We start from the raw sequence: 16,964 nt of genomic DNA on the forward strand, positions 1-16,964 counted from the left end.
TTCACTTTGAAGCATAAAGTAATGCTGCAAGCTCAAGAGCTGTCAATCAAGTAATTATTGAAATACACAGTTGGGGACAGGGAAGAGATCATAGCCTCAAACAATCTTATATCAACTGAGCCAGCAGGAGTGGTATAGCCCAAATAAAATCATACAATTCACCTATGAGTAGTAATGTTGAACTCAAAAAAGCAGACACAGAGCCAGCCTTTCATTTCACAGGTGTCATGGGCATATTATACAAAGGGACATTTAGGCCTTGAAAAGGGAGAGGGGACATGTTCATGAAGGTCTGCCACTAAACCTGACATGCTGAAGCAAACAAGTGCTGCTGAGCTGCCTGAGGCAAATGAAAAGATTTTACAGTGATGCGTGGAACATACAATGCTCATGAAGACTTACTTAATTCAGTACAAAGCTTACTCCTAACTCTTCAAAGGCACAAGACCCACAAAAATCAAGAGTTATTACATTTTGAAATTCAAAGTAAGAAATAGTCATGGCTGAAGGAATATATGTGCCATTGAACTACTAACAGAAAATAAAAGTAAACTAATTCTTCTAAGTTTTAAAATAATGATGAAGACTAAAAATGAATAACTATGATAAACTGAATATAATCTGAGGATATAATCTGAGGTTATCATAGATGTGCAGTTCTACTTCAGCCACCACAGAGACTAAGGGAGAAGAGACAACTGTAGTTTTTAAGTATGTAAGCATGGCAGAATTAAAAAGGGATTTAATCTATGGTAACAGCACTGATGAGTGATACTGCAATGGAGCATAAAGTAAATATACCCGCATTTTAAAAGGTGTTGAAAACCTGAAAAGAATTTGCACAAGAGCTGGTGGAAGAAGGATGCACAAACAGTTCTACTTCTATAGTTTATTAAAAAGAAATTTGAAATATGATGGTTACAGTTGTGTAAGTTATTGAGTACAGAACAGATTTTTTGTTTGAGGTGGGGTTTTTTGGTTGTTTTGTGGGTTTTTTTGTTTGGTTTTTTTTTTTTGTAAACCTACCAGAGAACAATTTCCCAGGAACCAAGAATTGTAAATTGATGTTAGAATAATTACAATAGGTCTTGTATTTAAGCCTTAAAATATTTTAACAATTTATTCCTATGGATGTTAAGATGTGGTAGTTTTTCTTTAAATCTTCCAAATAGAATCAGATGGATTTAAAACTATAGACTTTATTAAAAACACAAGTTACTGTACTCAGAACAAAGCCTAATGACCTTAAATTTCATTCTTAATAAAAAAGAGGCCAAAGTATATGAACCTTTCTGCTCTTAAACTTTGGGAAAACGTTGAAATATGCCCCCTCCAGAGACAGAATATGCACTATGCATATTAGTATTTTGTGAAAAAGCAATTCCCATACTTCACATTTTTCAGACACAAATTTCTAGCGCTTACAGAATTAACAAGAACTAGTCATCACACCGCAATTTATGGTATCATATTAAAAAAACCCCGCAAATTACTTTCTTAGAATAAAATACTTGTTTAGACTATAATAATAAGCTATATCATAATTTATATCATATATATAATAATTCATATATATATAATATAAGCTATATCATAAAAGCAGTGGTTTGGCCTTACCTTTGATTGGATTGTCCTCAGGTTGACTATATGCATGTCACAAGGCATGGATGACATGAGTGGAGAAAAAGTATTTAGCATTTCTGGGACACCTGAATCTGCATATGTTGTCATTGGAATTACAGGATGATTTAAGAAAGAAGAAGTCATATGGCTAAGAAGCGAAGGGAAACTGACTGATGCCTTCTCTTCGTTCTGCAAAATGCAAAAAACATTTGTAAAATCAAGTTAATACACCATGATGTCTAAATTTTGAAACCCACTTTATATATGATTCCATTAATTTAATAGAAAATTATAATTTACAGAATGTCCATTTAATTACTTTTGGAAACCTCTGATCATCCACTAATTCTCTTCTATTACTAGGTATACTACCTATTTTTATGAATCATTAGTACATCTTCCAAAATTATCATTAGATGACACCTCATTTTACAACATCCCTCAGTTTTCTGTGTTGGCCCTTGACATGTAAACAATGCAGTTTAGAGAAACTAGCTACTACTTTAGCAAGTTACTCCTACATTCAGTACCTACTTGAATACTGACAGCCAGCTAGTCTTTTGCAGGCTTCCTTTTCTGCATAATTTTTCTGTCCTGTATTTTTTTTCTATTTTCTTCAGATTCATTTAACTTCAATTCTACAACCCTCTTTCTCTTAATATCTAGTTTCTTAAAACTGTTAGCTGGAAGAATCTGCAACAAGCATCTTTGGCTTGGTCCGCAATGCAAACAATTTCTTTCAGCAGTTTTATTTCAACATCATGCCAGCAAGAACTGAATGGACTCTCTCCCAAGATTCTGCAAATTTTGTACCTTTCCAGGTTTTCATTTGCAGCTTTTACATGGCTGCAGAAGCTGCATTACAAACCCAAGATGACCAAGTCCTACATATTTACAACAGCTAGTTAAAGCTCTATAGAAGCCAGAAAAGAAAATAAAGGAACTTTATCAAAAGGCAATTTCTGTTTTATAACGTCAGCTTGTTTATAGTTAAATAAGTGACTTTCAGTGAAAACTTTGCAGAAAGTTTACTGAAAACATAGTATCTTAAGCACCAATATCTTAAATTTGCATTTTACAATAGGCTTAAAATATGGAACTAAAAAATAAATGGGAGACACTTAAAGCAAAGGGGAGGATTATTTATCAGCTTATAATGGACAACCACAACAGTAATTCCTGTTTTGGGGTGTGTATCGCATGTATGCATAGTTATTTATACCTATGCAGTAGTATTAAATACATCTGACAGTGTAGCAATTGAAAATATGCCAGAGTTGAATTGATGCAAGATGATAATTTCTGGTTTATTCTTGGTGCTTTTCTTAGTAATGACTGTTTGCCTCTTTGGTAGCTACTAAGCACTGAGGCTAGTTTTTTTTATAGATTATTATGACTCCCAATTTACTTTCCAAAAATGGTAGTTGTTGATAGTTGTAGAGGATTGCTCCTCCATGCGCCCCACTACGCTTCTTTAGATTGAATTCCATCTGCCACTTCACTGCATGCTTAATCTGTCTTAAGTCCTCCAGTTCCTAAGTTTGCCTTCATTTATTTTTAATTATTATTATTGTTATCTTGAATAGTTCAGCATCACCGGCAAACTTCCTTGTCAGGATTTTCTTCTTTTCCAGTTAAAGTATGAGCAAGCTTTCTCTTACAATTAAAGCTAAAAGTCTTCAGTTCAAGTGACTGTACGCACACTCTGCCCACAAGGAAAATGTGCATATACATGTTCTTTCAAAGAAGAATTCACTGTTTCACCTTAAAAAGGAACACCATTAACTCCATTGCCACAGATGTGCTAAAGTCAGTCAAAATGTTTTATTATCAATTCTCTTCTTATTCAGTCATTTTTCTTTTTAAAGTTCACTGCTTGCATCTGAGAACTTAAAAAAGGTGTCCTAGAATATCTTACAAACTACACATGAATCTCTCAAATAATTTATTCATCCTATTATATATTTAAAAGGTATCAAAAAACCCTTGCAACTGCTTCATAGTTCTAGGCATGTTACCTGAGAAGTAACAGAAGACAGAACTACAGTCCAGCAACAACAGTTACTTGAGATCAGTTTTTCACATGCACTTTTAAATAACAGGCATTCACACTCAAAGCATCTGAGATTAGCAATTTTGACTAGCGCATTCACGTTCATCCATTTTCTTCTCTACTTTCAACCACTGCCTAACATGCACCATAAACATGTGCAGAAAGAAGTGCACGCCTCATAGCCAACACAGTTCCCCTCAACTCCAGATTACTCAGATTTAAGGAACTCCAAGGAGCTGGAAAGAGGAAGAAAGGTGAGCCTTCAGAAACAACTATTTTTTTAAAAAAACTTTCCTCTACATGGTAATTCTCACCGTAGGACATCCCAACTCATTACTTGGAGAAGGGATGCAGTTTGCTACGAGATGAGTGACTGAAAAATAACATTTGGAAGAACAGTTACTCTATATGCACAATCACTGTGTGGGTGGTTTTCAGCAGTACCCTGCTGCTGGTAAGTCAGAAGATGCAGTCCCACAGTCTCCATCTAATTAAAGTACTACTCTCTCAAAAGTGGCATTATATCCTCAACTTCAGTGACAGTGTTTAGGACTCAGTGTGAATGGAGCTCCACTGGCAGCCTCACAAACACGATGTACTGGCAAGATTCTGATGAATGCCACTGATAAAGCTGAGCGCCGGCTTAATAAGCTTCAATCAGAGCAAATACTGACTTTTTAAACTACCTTACAGAACATTCGTATACAGTTATCCAATTGGAAACTATGTTGAAATACCACCCTAGTGACTGTGCAATAGATGTAAACAAATCCTCATATAGGATCTTTCCTTGTCACCAAAAGTAAGGTGCATAATTCTAAACTAATTTTGAGGAAAAACAAACCGATCAGCCGCACTCCAGTAGGACCTTAGGTTACCATTTGCAACAAGCTGCAAGAATGGCCTCATCTATAAAAAGTGCTCTTAAATCAGAAATTAGCTATTTTATCAATAGAAGATGGAAAAGATGAAGAAAAGACTCAAGGGGTTTTCTTTTAAGAGTTTAAATTGAGGAACCAAGCTCCCTAATTAGAGGCAAAAAATAGTCATTAGACTCTTCAGAAATCATTCAGTAATTGAATGGACGAAAGAAATGGAAAATACTGTACAGAAGAAAGTACAGCTGAAGCAGTTGATAATTGGACTTCAACTGAGCTAACAGAAACTAGCTTTTCAACACAGGCAAGTAGTCTAAAATCTCCCATGTGAAACTAAGAAAACTGTGGCAGACAGAATATCAAACCATAAATCTTCACTATTTACTCTTCTTCTAGACTGTTATCTGCTATGAAAAACCCTAATTGGGAAAGAACTCTAATTGTAACTCCAGAACCCCACTAGCACCCAACTATCTGATCTAACATGTTGAAACATGGATGCTGACTTCAGATGTCAGTACACTGCAACAGAATCTGGAAACAGAATTCTAGCCCTGCTAAATGAAGGGATGCAGATCAAAACAGTCTGATACCAAACCATCTGGATTATTCCTGGAAAGAAAAATTCTGTCACTTTCACATAATCACAGAACGGTTGGGGCTGGAAGGGACCTCTGGAGACCATCTAGCCCAAGCCCCTGCTAAAAGAGGTTCACCCAGAGCAGGATGCAAAGGACCATGTCCAGGCAGATTTACAATGTCTCCAGAGATGGAGATTCCACAACCTCTCTGGGCAGCCTGTTCCAGGGCTCTGGCACCCTCAAGATAAAGTTTTTCCTCACATTCAGAAGGAACTTCTTGTGTTGCAGTTTGTGCCCGTTGCCCCTTGTCCTGTCGCTGGGCACCACTGAAAAGAGCCTGGCCCCGTCCCCCTGACGCCCACCCTTAAGGTGTTTGTGTGCATTGGTAAGATCCCCTCTCAGTCTGCTCTGCTCCAGGCCAAACAGCCCAGCTCCCTCAGCCTCTCCTCATCAGGGAGATGCTCCAGTCCCCTCATCACCTTCGTAGCCCTCCGCTGGGCCCTCTCCAGTAGTTCCCTGTCTCTCCTGAACTGGGGAGCCCAGCACTGGGCACAGCACTCCAGATGTGCCCCACCAGGGCAGAGCAGAGGGGGAGGATCACCTCCCTCGGCCTGCTGGCCACGCTTCTCCTGATGCCCCCCAGGATCCCACCGGCCTTCGTGGCCACCAGGGCACACTGCTGGCCCACGGGCACCTTGCTGCCCACCAGCACTCCCAGGTCCTTCTCCGCAGAGCTGCCTTCCAGCAGGTCACCCCAGCCTGTGCTGGTGCCTGGGGCTGTCCCTCCCCAGGGGCAGGACCCTGCACTTGCCTTTGTTGAGCTCCATGAGGTCCCTCTGCCCCAGCTCTCCTGACCAGGTCTCCCTGAATGGCAGCGCAGCCTCTGGTGCATCAGCCGCTCCTCCCGGTTCTGCACCATCAGCAACGTGCTGAGGGGACACCCTGCCCCTTCACCCAGGTCACTGGTGAACAAGCTGAACAGGACTGGGCCCAGCACTGACCCCTGGGGAGCACCGTGAGCCACAGGCCTCCAGCCAGGCTCTGCAGCGCTGATCACAACCCTCTGAGCTCTGCCACCAGCCAGTTCTCAGTCCACCCCCCATCCACTCGCCTGACCCACACTGCCTGAGCTCACCTGTGAGGGAGTCACGGGAGACAGTGTCAAAAGCCTTGCTGAGGTCACGGTAAACAATATATACTTCTCTCCCCTCATCTAGGGGACAGCCAGTCATTCCATCACTCAAGGCTGTTAGGTTGGTCAGCCATGATTTTCTTTTGGTGAATCCATGTTGACTGCTCCTAATAACCTTCTTTTCCTCCACTGGCCTGTGGTTTCCTGGGTGCTCCCTCTTGCCCTTTGTGAAGAATGGAGTGACATTGGCTTTCCTCTCATCCTTGGGCACCTCTCCTGTCCTGCGGGACCTTTCAAAGATGAGGGAGAGCGGCTCAGCAATAACACCTGCCAGCTCCCTCGGCACTTGGGGGTGCATCCCACCAAGGCCCCTGGATTTGTGGGTATCAGGTTTGCTTAAGTGACCTCTAACATGATCCTCAACCAAGGGAAAATCTTCCTTTCTCCAGACTTCCTTTCTTGCCTCCAGGGCCTGGGAAACCAGAGGGCTGGCCTGGGCAATGAAGGCTGAAGGAAAGAAGGCACTCAGTAACTCCACCTTCTCTGTGTCCTTCCTCACCAGGGCACCCACCCCATTCAGCAGCAGGCCCACATTTTCCCCAGTCATCCTTTTCCTACTGATGTACTTGAAGAAGCCCTTCTTGTCCTTGACATCCCTCACCAGATTTAATTCTGAATAGACCTTAGCCTTCCTCGTTGCCTCCCTACATGTTCTGACAACATCCTTGTATTCCTCCTAAGTGGCCTGTCCCTATTTCCACAATTCATAAACTCCTTTCTTCTGGTTTTTTTTTTTTTTTTTTTTTTTTTTTTGCCAGAAGCAAATTGCTCATCCATGCAGGCCTCCTGCCCACCTTGCTTGATTTCATACTCATAGGGATGCACAAATCTTGAGCCTGGAGGAAGAGATGCTTGAATATTAGCCAGTTTTCTTGGACCACCGTACTTTCTAGACCCCTGACCCAAGCAGGTCCTGGAAGAGACCAAAGTTGGCTCTCCTGAAGTCCACAGCTGCAGTCCTACTTATTGCCCTGCTTCCTTCACGCAGGATCCTGAACTCCACCCTCTCATGGTCACTGCAGCCAAGGCTGCCCCCAGCCTTCACATCCCCAATCAGTCCTTCTGTGTTTGTGAGTACAAGGTCCAGGAGCACACCTTGCCTTCTTGGTTTCTCCACCATCTGCACCACAAAGTTATCATCAATGCCCTGCTGGAACCTCCTGGGCTGTGTGTTCCCAGCTCTGCTGTCTTTCCAGCAGGTATCGGGTGGCTGAAGTCCCCCATGAGAACCAGGGCCTGCGACTGTGAGGCTACCTGCAACTGTCTGTAGAAGGGCTCATCAAGCTCCTCTCCCTGATCAGATGGCCTGCAGCAAACACCCACAACGGTGTCCCCCGTGCTGGCCTGCCCCTTAATGCTTTACCCATAAGCTCTCGACTCGCTCTGCATCCACCCCCAGGCAGAGCTCGATACATTCCAGCTGCTCCCTCACATGAGGAGCAATTCCACCACCTCACCCCGCTGGCCTGTCTTTCCTAAAAGGTACATAGCCACCCATGGCAGAGTTCCAGTCGTGCGAGCTGTCCCAGCGTGTCCCTGTAATTGCAACGAGATCATGGCCCTGCGACCACACACAGATCTCTGATTGTCTCTCATGTGGTGTGATGAAACAGTTTTTATCAGCTTTCTCTGTCAAGACATTCGGAAAACCAACTGGCAATGCTCTTCAAACAAGAATATTTCTGGATTGGAAAATCTAATCTGTGGAGTAAAAAGACTCTTCAGAGCATCTCCAGTCCCAAAGCATCGGCAGACAATATTATTAAATATCTCAGTCATAATCTAGTTACTGATAATAGCCGAGATGTGTCAGTCAAAGAATCTAAAGCTTCCGAAAGACAAACAAAAAACCTTGTTTCCTTCTGTACAAAGATTGACAATCCCCTTGCATGTTTGATGAGATGCTGCTTCTACAGGAGAAACTGGCTTGGTAATACTGTACCAGCCTGCTTATAGATGAGAACCAAATGGCAGACAACATATTGACCATGTGAATATTCAGTTTTAAAATGCATGACAAAAATAAGTGACAGGTAGGACAAATGCATTAGCTTTAAAAGTACACATTCTTCCCTGAATGCAAACATTCTGAATACTTAATATGCTTCCCACTTGGGGAAGAAGGTGTCTGTAAACAGGAAGAGAGTGAGAAAATTGCACAACATTATTGTACACACATTGCCCTAAAGTTCCCAACTTGGAAGAGAAATTCAGTTTTTATTTGAGACTGATACTAGTCAAATTCATGAAACTGACATCAAGCAGTAAATGGTTTTAACTTATTTGGAGGCTTTACGCACAAGACAGCCTGGCTGTTACCTCACCAAGTGAAAATCAGATGCACTTATTTCAAATCCATCCGAAGTAGTGCACTGTAAAGAATAATCGAAGTCTGACAAGTTCTGAAAGTCCTCCAGGTATGGATGTATGATCTGCCTGTGGATTCTCACCTGGCACTGAGACTGCAGGTGAGGAAACCTGGGACTGCTACAGGTAACCAAACTGAGGGAAATCTGGATGCACAGGATTAGTTCTTCCCAATCTGCTACAGGCAAATTTGGTAGTCTGTAAGATGACAGGACTCCTCTCATCATAGGTCAAATAGATGGAAGCCTGCTGTGGTTCTGCTCCTCTAAGACCAGGCAAAAGAAAGGCAGTGCATGCCTTCCCCATAAGCATGCACACACACAACCAGCCATGTAGGTGAGCAGAGAGAAACATCGGCATAAAACAGAGCATTTGTGTAACATGAGAAGAACAGCCAATCTGTGTGTGATTGTGCCCTCCAGCTGATGAGGTCTGAAGTTCACTAGGCAAAGACGCTCAATTTCTTGATTCACAAGTACACTTAACAACCACTGATCCCTCAAAAATCAGTGTGGACTTTAAGTCTGTCTGACAACGAGGCCTGGACTGCAGGCTTTTTAACCATTCACCCATTCAGACCTCACACCCTTCCAGGTGCCAACTTGAAGTTTGCTAGCAGTTTACATGCACACACAGAAAACGTAGGTCTTGCCAGCAACTGGCACCAGTTGCACTGGTCCCTCAGTCCCATGATCTCTCTCTCTCCTCCCCTCCATCCCGCCAACAGCTGACACACAGGCCTCTTATTCTACTTGGTTCCTGCTCTTACCTGAAGTTGGCTAATGACTCACACAGATTCAGAAAAGTTTGTGTGCTCAGACAGAAAACATTTAATAAGAATACAAGATAGCCTGTGGTGATCAAGCACTGGACTTGATCAAACCCCTGTATCACATAATCATGGAATCATAGAATGGTTTGGGTTGGAAAGGCCTAGTTCCAATGCCCCTGCCATGGGTAGGGAACACCTTGCACCAGACCAGGTTGCTCAAAGCTCCATCCAACCTGGCCTTCAACATTTCCAGGGAAGGGACATCCACAACTTCTCTGGGCAACCTATTCCAGTGTCTCACCACCCTCACCATAAAAAATTTCCTCCTAATATCTAATCCAAATCTGCCCTCTTTTACTTTAAAACCATTCCCCCTTGTCCTATCACTACAGGCCCTTGTGAAACTCTGTCTCAGTATTTCTTACAAGCCCTCTTTAGGTACTGGCAGGCTGCTGTAAGGTCTCCTCGGAACCTTCTCTTCTTCAGGCTAAACAACCCACGCTCTCTCAGCCTGTCTTCATAGGACAGGTACTCCAGCCCTCTGATCACCTTAGTGGCCCTCCTCTGGACTCAGCCCAACAGGTTCATGTTCTTCTTACATTGGGGGTCCCAGAGTGGAACACAGTACTCCAGGTGGGGTCTCAGAGAGCAGACTAAAGGGGCAGAACCACCTCCCTCAACCGGCTGGCCATGCTTCTTTTGATGCAGCTCAGGATTTGGCTGGCTTTCTGGGCTGCCAGTGCACATCGCTGGGCCATGTTGAGCTTTTCATCCACCAACATCCCCAAGTCCTTCTCCTCAGGGCTGCTCTCAATCCATTCTGTGCCCAGCCTGTATTGATACTGAGGGTTGCCCCTACCCAGGTGCAGGACCTTCTACTTGGCCTTGTTGAACTTCACGTGATTCACACAGGCTCACTTCTCCAGCCTTTTAAGGTCTCTCTGGACAGTATCCCTTCCCTCCAGTGTACTGACCACAGCACTCAGCTTAGTGTCGTCGGCAAACTCGCTGAGGGTACACTTGATCCCACTGTCCGTGTGGCCTACAAAGATGTGTGGACCCCTGAGGAACAGCACTCATCACCAGTCTCCAGTCGGATCCTGAGCCGTTCACCTCTCTGACTGCAACCATCCAGCCAATTCCATATCCACTGAGCAGTCCACCTGTCAAAACCATGTCTCTCCAGTTTAGAGACAAGGATGTTGTGTGGGACAGTGTCATAGTGTTAGAAGCTTTACATAAGTCCAGGCAGATGACATCAGTCACTCTTCTCTCATCTATCAATGCTGCCATGAGGCAGCCACCAAATCTGTCAGGCATGATTAGACCTTAGTGAAGCCATGTTGGCTGTCACCAATCACCTGCTTATTTTCTGTTTGCCTTGGTGTAGTTTCCAGGCGGATCTGCTCCACGATCTTGCCAGACACTGAAGTCAGACTGACTGATCTGTGGTTTCCCAGGTCTTCCTTATTTCCCTTTTTAAAAATGGGGGTTATGTTTCCCCATTTCCAGTCCGTGGGACATTTTATGCCCCTGTTACCCCATTTTTCCCACTTGTTCCTCTTCGATCCTTCCTCCCTGTCCTATGTGCCTTCCACTGAGCATCTCATAACAAGCTTCTGGAGGAAAGAAAAAAAAAAAAAAAAGGTTCCAAAATTTTCTCCTTCCTCCAAATCCTCTAAGTCCTGAACCCCTTTAGGCACTAAAGCCCTTATAGTCTGCAGAAAGTGATTTCTGGTGAGTTATCTTGTTGAGTTTCACACCAGGAACAATCTAACCTTCTTCGTTTCATGGTCTCAGGAGCAGCCAGTTTGGCATGCTCCACTCCTCCCTAGTTACGTTCTTTAGCTTCCTCCACCTACCACTGTTCCTTCCATTACTGTCAGGTCATCATGTTTAATTTAGTTAGTCTTTAATCAGATGCCATAATAGCAATCATGTTTTGTAAACCGATCATTTGGAGCACAGTTGCTCGCTGGTCTACAGAAGAGTGCAGATGGCAAAGAAAGTATAGTCACCGTAACCATAAGCACACCACCATAAAGCACAACACTGAGGTTGACAAATATGCAGTCATCAGTATAGCTGGATGAAAGGGATCACAAAAGCAGATAGACAGCATGACATGCTTTTCTCAACAATATAAGTATTTTATACTTCAGTTATAGCCCCTCCTTACATATTGTTCAATAATGGTGCAGAAGGAAGGAGGAAGGACTTAATGCCTAAATAAATAACCCATGCCAAAACTGTGGAAGATACACAGTGCTAGGTTTTTCCTGTTGACTGGGAAGAGCCTATCCTGTTCCCAATGATGGCAGAACACAGTGATAAGAAATTTTCTGGAATGCTGCTCTGATGAGGAAGTCAGTCACCAAACTGATGATAAAGACAGAAACTACATAACTGTATCTTCTAAGTTTTGTCCTCCAGAGAGGCTATCTTCATTGGAAGTCTGCTGCTCAACGTACAAGGAGATTATCCCCTGTGAGTACTTAACTTCCAGAAGAAGCTGGACTTGCAGACCTCCCTTCTTAAGGATTCTGCCCTACCACCAGAGCTTGCAGGAGGAATCAGTAGGCCTTCCTAGAAGTGGTGATACAGAAAGGTTTAAATTTAAGACCTCAAACTTCACTAGCCCAGAGAAGCTGAGAAAAGACTTTGAAGAGGTCTACCCGTCTGCTTTGGTGAATTACATTGGCTAAAAGTTGAGACACCGAGCTTGAATACCATTGAAATAAAATACCTTCTTTCTAAACAGAACTGGCAGACAGGTACGCACAAATGAAGACAAATAAAAACAACCAAAGGAAAGTAATTCACTGTAGGGATTACCTACATAGATGAAAAAAACCCACAAGAGACATAGCTGTAAGACCAGAAATCAGAGAAAGGCAGTCCTCTGTACTGCCTACTTCACCACAAGCCAGCTACACATGGCTGCTGCCCTGCTGTAGGGTGAGAACATTCAGTCGCTACAGCTTTAGGCAGTATCACATGAATGGAGGTTAGAGATAAATCCATCTTTATTTAGAAACTTTCTGCAACATACCTTTGTCAGTGTCAAGGAAAAACAGTATTTCAAAGAAATTAAGCTGTAAGGTGCCCTAGCATAAAAACAAGGACAGTGCTGACCTGAAAAGAGATAGTATTTGTAGGTAAATAAGACATGGAAATGCTGTTCTTGAGCAGCAGACAAAACTTGCAGCAAAATAAATACAGTATCATCTATATAGTAGTAGCAGTAATAATAATTTAAACGTAGCATTTTAAGCAAAGCTGTAAAGAGCTAACACATACCTGAATCTCTCTCCAAATGAAACGACAAATAAGTGTACCTCCCTTACTAAATATATGTGGCAAGGCTCTGAAGAAAATGCATTGTGTTCTGTGTGAAAGGAAGAGCGGGAAATGTATTTATGTTTTCTTCTGTGGCCACCATAAACCCCCCAAACTTTAAAGTTCAAGAATTTGTATAGATTTGGCAAGTTCACTATGGTAGTCATAACTAGAAATGCTATCAGAATATCTAAGGTTGCCACACTCTGGCTTGAAAATGATTCTGAACGGTAATAGTTAAACCAATGGTGAGTTTTTGCTCTTTTGAAACAGAGTTAATTATGCCTGTTAAGGTGTGGTTACACATAGCAGAGCAATGCACAGTGTAGAATACAGCTACTGTGTGAAATGTACATGTGCATTATAAATACACACACCAGGTAAGTGGCAAATGCAACTCAATAATCAGACATAGCTGTATCACCAAGCTTATATTTTCAGAGAAAGCGAATACTGAGAGATATTTAATAAGAAAAAAAAAGAATAGTTGTATATGGTGGAAGAAGAGGAGTTTGATTACCTGACTGCCACATATTTGTGGTTTTATTAACTGCCTGTATCATTGTTTTTCTAAACAAATCTCCACCAAACCATAGCAGCTATTTGAGCCAATGAATCCTTGCTCTCTGCTTGAGACTAGGCTATAAATCCAGTTATATAAATTAAGCAAGCCAAGGCAAGTTATGAAATAGGAATCTCAAGAACAAAGTGTGTGCCTGGCATGGCATCTTTTCTCCAGCTATGTCATTGATGAAATAGTTGTTACCATCTCCTACAAATCTTATTTCATTCATATTCTTGTACTAATATAGCACACTAAGGCCTGGGCATTAAAAAAGCATCAATGCTTATTTTTAACACAACTTATAATAAATGTAAAATAAAGAGCCTGTATTTTCAAAAAGGAAAAAACATTTACTCTTTTGACAAGCAAGTACGTATAACTATACTCAGCTTCATTCTCAGCTAAATAATAATCCCTTCAATTTAAAAAGGCAATGCCTTCAGTTCTTGCTTGATCTCAGAAAAAAGAATAGGTATTAGGATAGAAGTCAAAAAGATACGCAGACCCCCAAAAATGCTTGCAAGACAGAATGAACATATAAGCAGAATTAGTTACATCTACTAGGAGGGGAAGTAGTTGTATAAAGAAATTGTATCAAAACACAGTAACAACATCAATAGAAGTAGGTCTGCAGAACGTAAGTTGTCAAGAAATCAGGTGAGTATAATGTAAAGTAAAATGAGATTTGCCCAGCTCTTACCATATACATAGCTTACTTAATGAACAATATCATCACTCTGAATATACCTTTTATAGTATCCAGCTTAGGGGGGAAATAAAATACATTTAAAAACTTCAGCAAAACAAAACAAACTGAAGTCTTTTGTACAGAGGCAGTATCAGCATGAGTATTTATTACTGGCTAGATGAGCTAAATTAATGAGCCAAAACCCAGGTAACATCAGGATTAAGGACTTAGTAGAATACAGGCTACCTGAGTATGCCACCAGTTATTAAGAATTCTATCTACCCACTGAACAGGTCAATTTTACACTTCAGGACATTCATGTGGTTTGAGTCTGCCATTAAAATATACTGTTAAGTGTGTGGTTGGGGAAGAAAAAAGTATTTCAGCGATGTAAAATAAAAGAAACTTTTGGTTGATATTGTCACAACCAAATTAACTCCACAAAAGTGATTAACATTTATTTTAATTTTAAAGAATTGCACATCCTACACTTCGTATGCTCGCCTTGTATGGGAAAGTTTCCCAAAGAGCAGAAAAAATCCTGTTCCCCGATCCTCAGAACTGTTTTTGAAAAAACACAGAATGAAATATTTTGGAATACACTTTAGAAAAAGCTTGTACTGGCAATGATGCCAAGTGATCAAAACTCTCTCTCCTCTTGTAGGTTCGATGGTTCCTCAAGTCAATAACAAAATAGGGCTTGACAACAACAAAATTAGGATCACTGTATGAGTCACCCTGCAGCCAATTACATTTATAAACTGCATATAATTTTTTCATAATTTTTCTGACAGAGCTATTTTTAAACTATTATAACAACTACCTTCTAAGTAACAATGCACTAAAAAATGTTTGTACATTTAAAAAAAACAGAAAGGGGACTACTACCCTTCCTTACTTTAACACATCCGAAAGTTACATGAATCCAAAAATGTTAGCAATGTTCATATAAATTTTGAAAAACAAAATGTTCGAACACTCTTGAAACAGCAAAAGGGAATTCCAGATGTAACACCAGAAAGAGAACGTTTCCTTAAAAGATCTTGCTTGGCTCCTGCGGGTTGTGCACCCTGTATCAGTTGGTATCAGCACCTCTTTGGCTGTTCCCACTCTGTCATAGCTTTGATCCCCCCTCTTTTCAAGTACGTGCAAGAGGGACAGTCCTTGGTCTAAGAACCAATGGCTCTTAAAGGCTTACTCTCCAGCTGTTTAGAATTATTATAAGCTCAGCGGGAAAGGTCAGCCGGAAGGCAGGCAGATGCTGGAACACAAGTACCCCAGAACACCTTAAATGTTTTTGATTTAGCAGGTAACTGTCCATCCTCTTTTGAAAGATTCTCAGTAACTTGCACAGAATCTTTCAAATATGTCAGAAAAATTTCAGTAAGAAAAATGAAATACATTGTTATTCTACTAAGCTGATATCTGACTAGTATCCCAAATAAACTGATGAATGTATGCAAAGACACATGTAAATGTTTCACTAACCAGATAATCTCAGAGCTGTTTAGGCTGCCTTTGTTCTAAGGTAAACTCAAAACTATTTTCCAAAGGAGTGTTTTGGTTTGAAGCAGCAGCGCCATTCTGAAATGAAACTTACAGCTAACTCAACCAGGCACTGAGTGAGTTTGCAGATGAGTCTCAGTGTGCATAGAATAGTTTTCTTTTAGAAGGAAGTAACGAAGAAGCTTCCCTGGACATATGTACCAAATGTGCTCTAACCCTTCACATCTCCATTAACAGTCAATGGATGACTGATCCTTTGGGCAGTTTTTAAAGTCTGTTCTGATCCAAAAATAGACCTGCTTTTAGCAGGGACTGGACTAGAAGTCTTCCAGAGATACCTCTTTGTGAGTTATTTTATGGTTCTATGGAACACGGCAAAATGGCATAGAGCGTCAATGCAAGCACCGTGGCACTAACTGATTTGATCTGCTCCTGTTCTTTCAAATTATTTGCTAATGTAAATACAGATTTCCATGTCCAATAATTCTGACTTACCAGCTTCACATTCTAATTTAATAACACACAAATTACCCTGGGTACTAAAGTAGTTTTCTATGACAGTATAGATCTCTGCAGGTTTCTTCTTACAAAGGCAGATTAAGCTGGGTGATGCTCAATGTTATCAAAGCTAGACTGCTACAAAACTCAAGTTGGCTTCTTCTAAGTTAGCTCTGGTATTTGCACACCACAGTGATAAATGTAGTTAATATTCTGCCTGTGTTATACATGATGAACTAGAAAATCATAATAACATGTACAACCTGAAAAAACCACTGTCAATCATTAAGTGGTGGAAATTAGCTTTAAGCCTGATATTATCATCCTCTCACAGCGGTTAATGATATCCATTACAAACCAGAGTTAATTCCAATTTATCTGCATATTCATTAGCAGCTCAGTATACAACCTCTCATCTTTATCTATGTGATGATTTTAAAATATACTCAGTGCTGTAATCATGATTCTACTGCCTCAGTATGAAGATACACTACTTATTTTGTCCCCCCCAAACGATAGGGAAAAAAATCAAAGAGAGCAAATGCAAAGAACTGAAAGAAAACTGAAGAGTTATTAAAAAGACTAAAGAAAAAGGCAAACTGAGCTGATCTGTGCAAGTAAAAAACCCACCCTTACAAAAAAAATGGGTCTCAACTTTCCCAGAACCATAATGAAGCGATAAGGTTTACATGTCTGGCATCTAAATATTTCCACTTAAATCTTATTTCCTAAGAAAATGAAATTTATGTTTTCTCTTTCCATCTATTCATCCAAAATAATTTGTGAACCTTTTTCCAGATTCAGCTAATTTTGTTAAGAAGCAGAAGACTTGCTAATTAGCATTTTTCAAAGCTTCCTCCATAAAAAAAGAAAAATAAAATTAAAAGAAAAAGGACGACTGC

The 16,964-nt window shown here is 41.1% G+C and overlaps 1 protein-coding gene across 2 annotated transcripts in view; it reads right to left on the reverse strand.

Annotated features, from left to right (window-relative positions):
* Positions 1-16,964, reverse strand: part of MAN2A1 (mannosidase alpha class 2A member 1) — a 127,800-nt gene that overhangs the window by 8,394 nt on the left and 102,442 nt on the right. For both annotated transcript variants that reach the window (XM_055790276.1, XM_055790277.1), the window contains exon 20: positions 1,618-1,812. In XM_055790276.1, coding sequence (XP_055646251.1) covers positions 1,618-1,812 — 195 coding nt within the window. The remainder of the gene's footprint in view (positions 1-1,617; positions 1,813-16,964) is intronic.

This window comes from Falco peregrinus, chromosome Z, assembly GCF_023634155.1.
Source record: "Falco peregrinus isolate bFalPer1 chromosome Z, bFalPer1.pri, whole genome shotgun sequence".
NCBI lineage: Eukaryota > Metazoa > Chordata > Aves > Falconiformes > Falconidae > Falco > Falco peregrinus.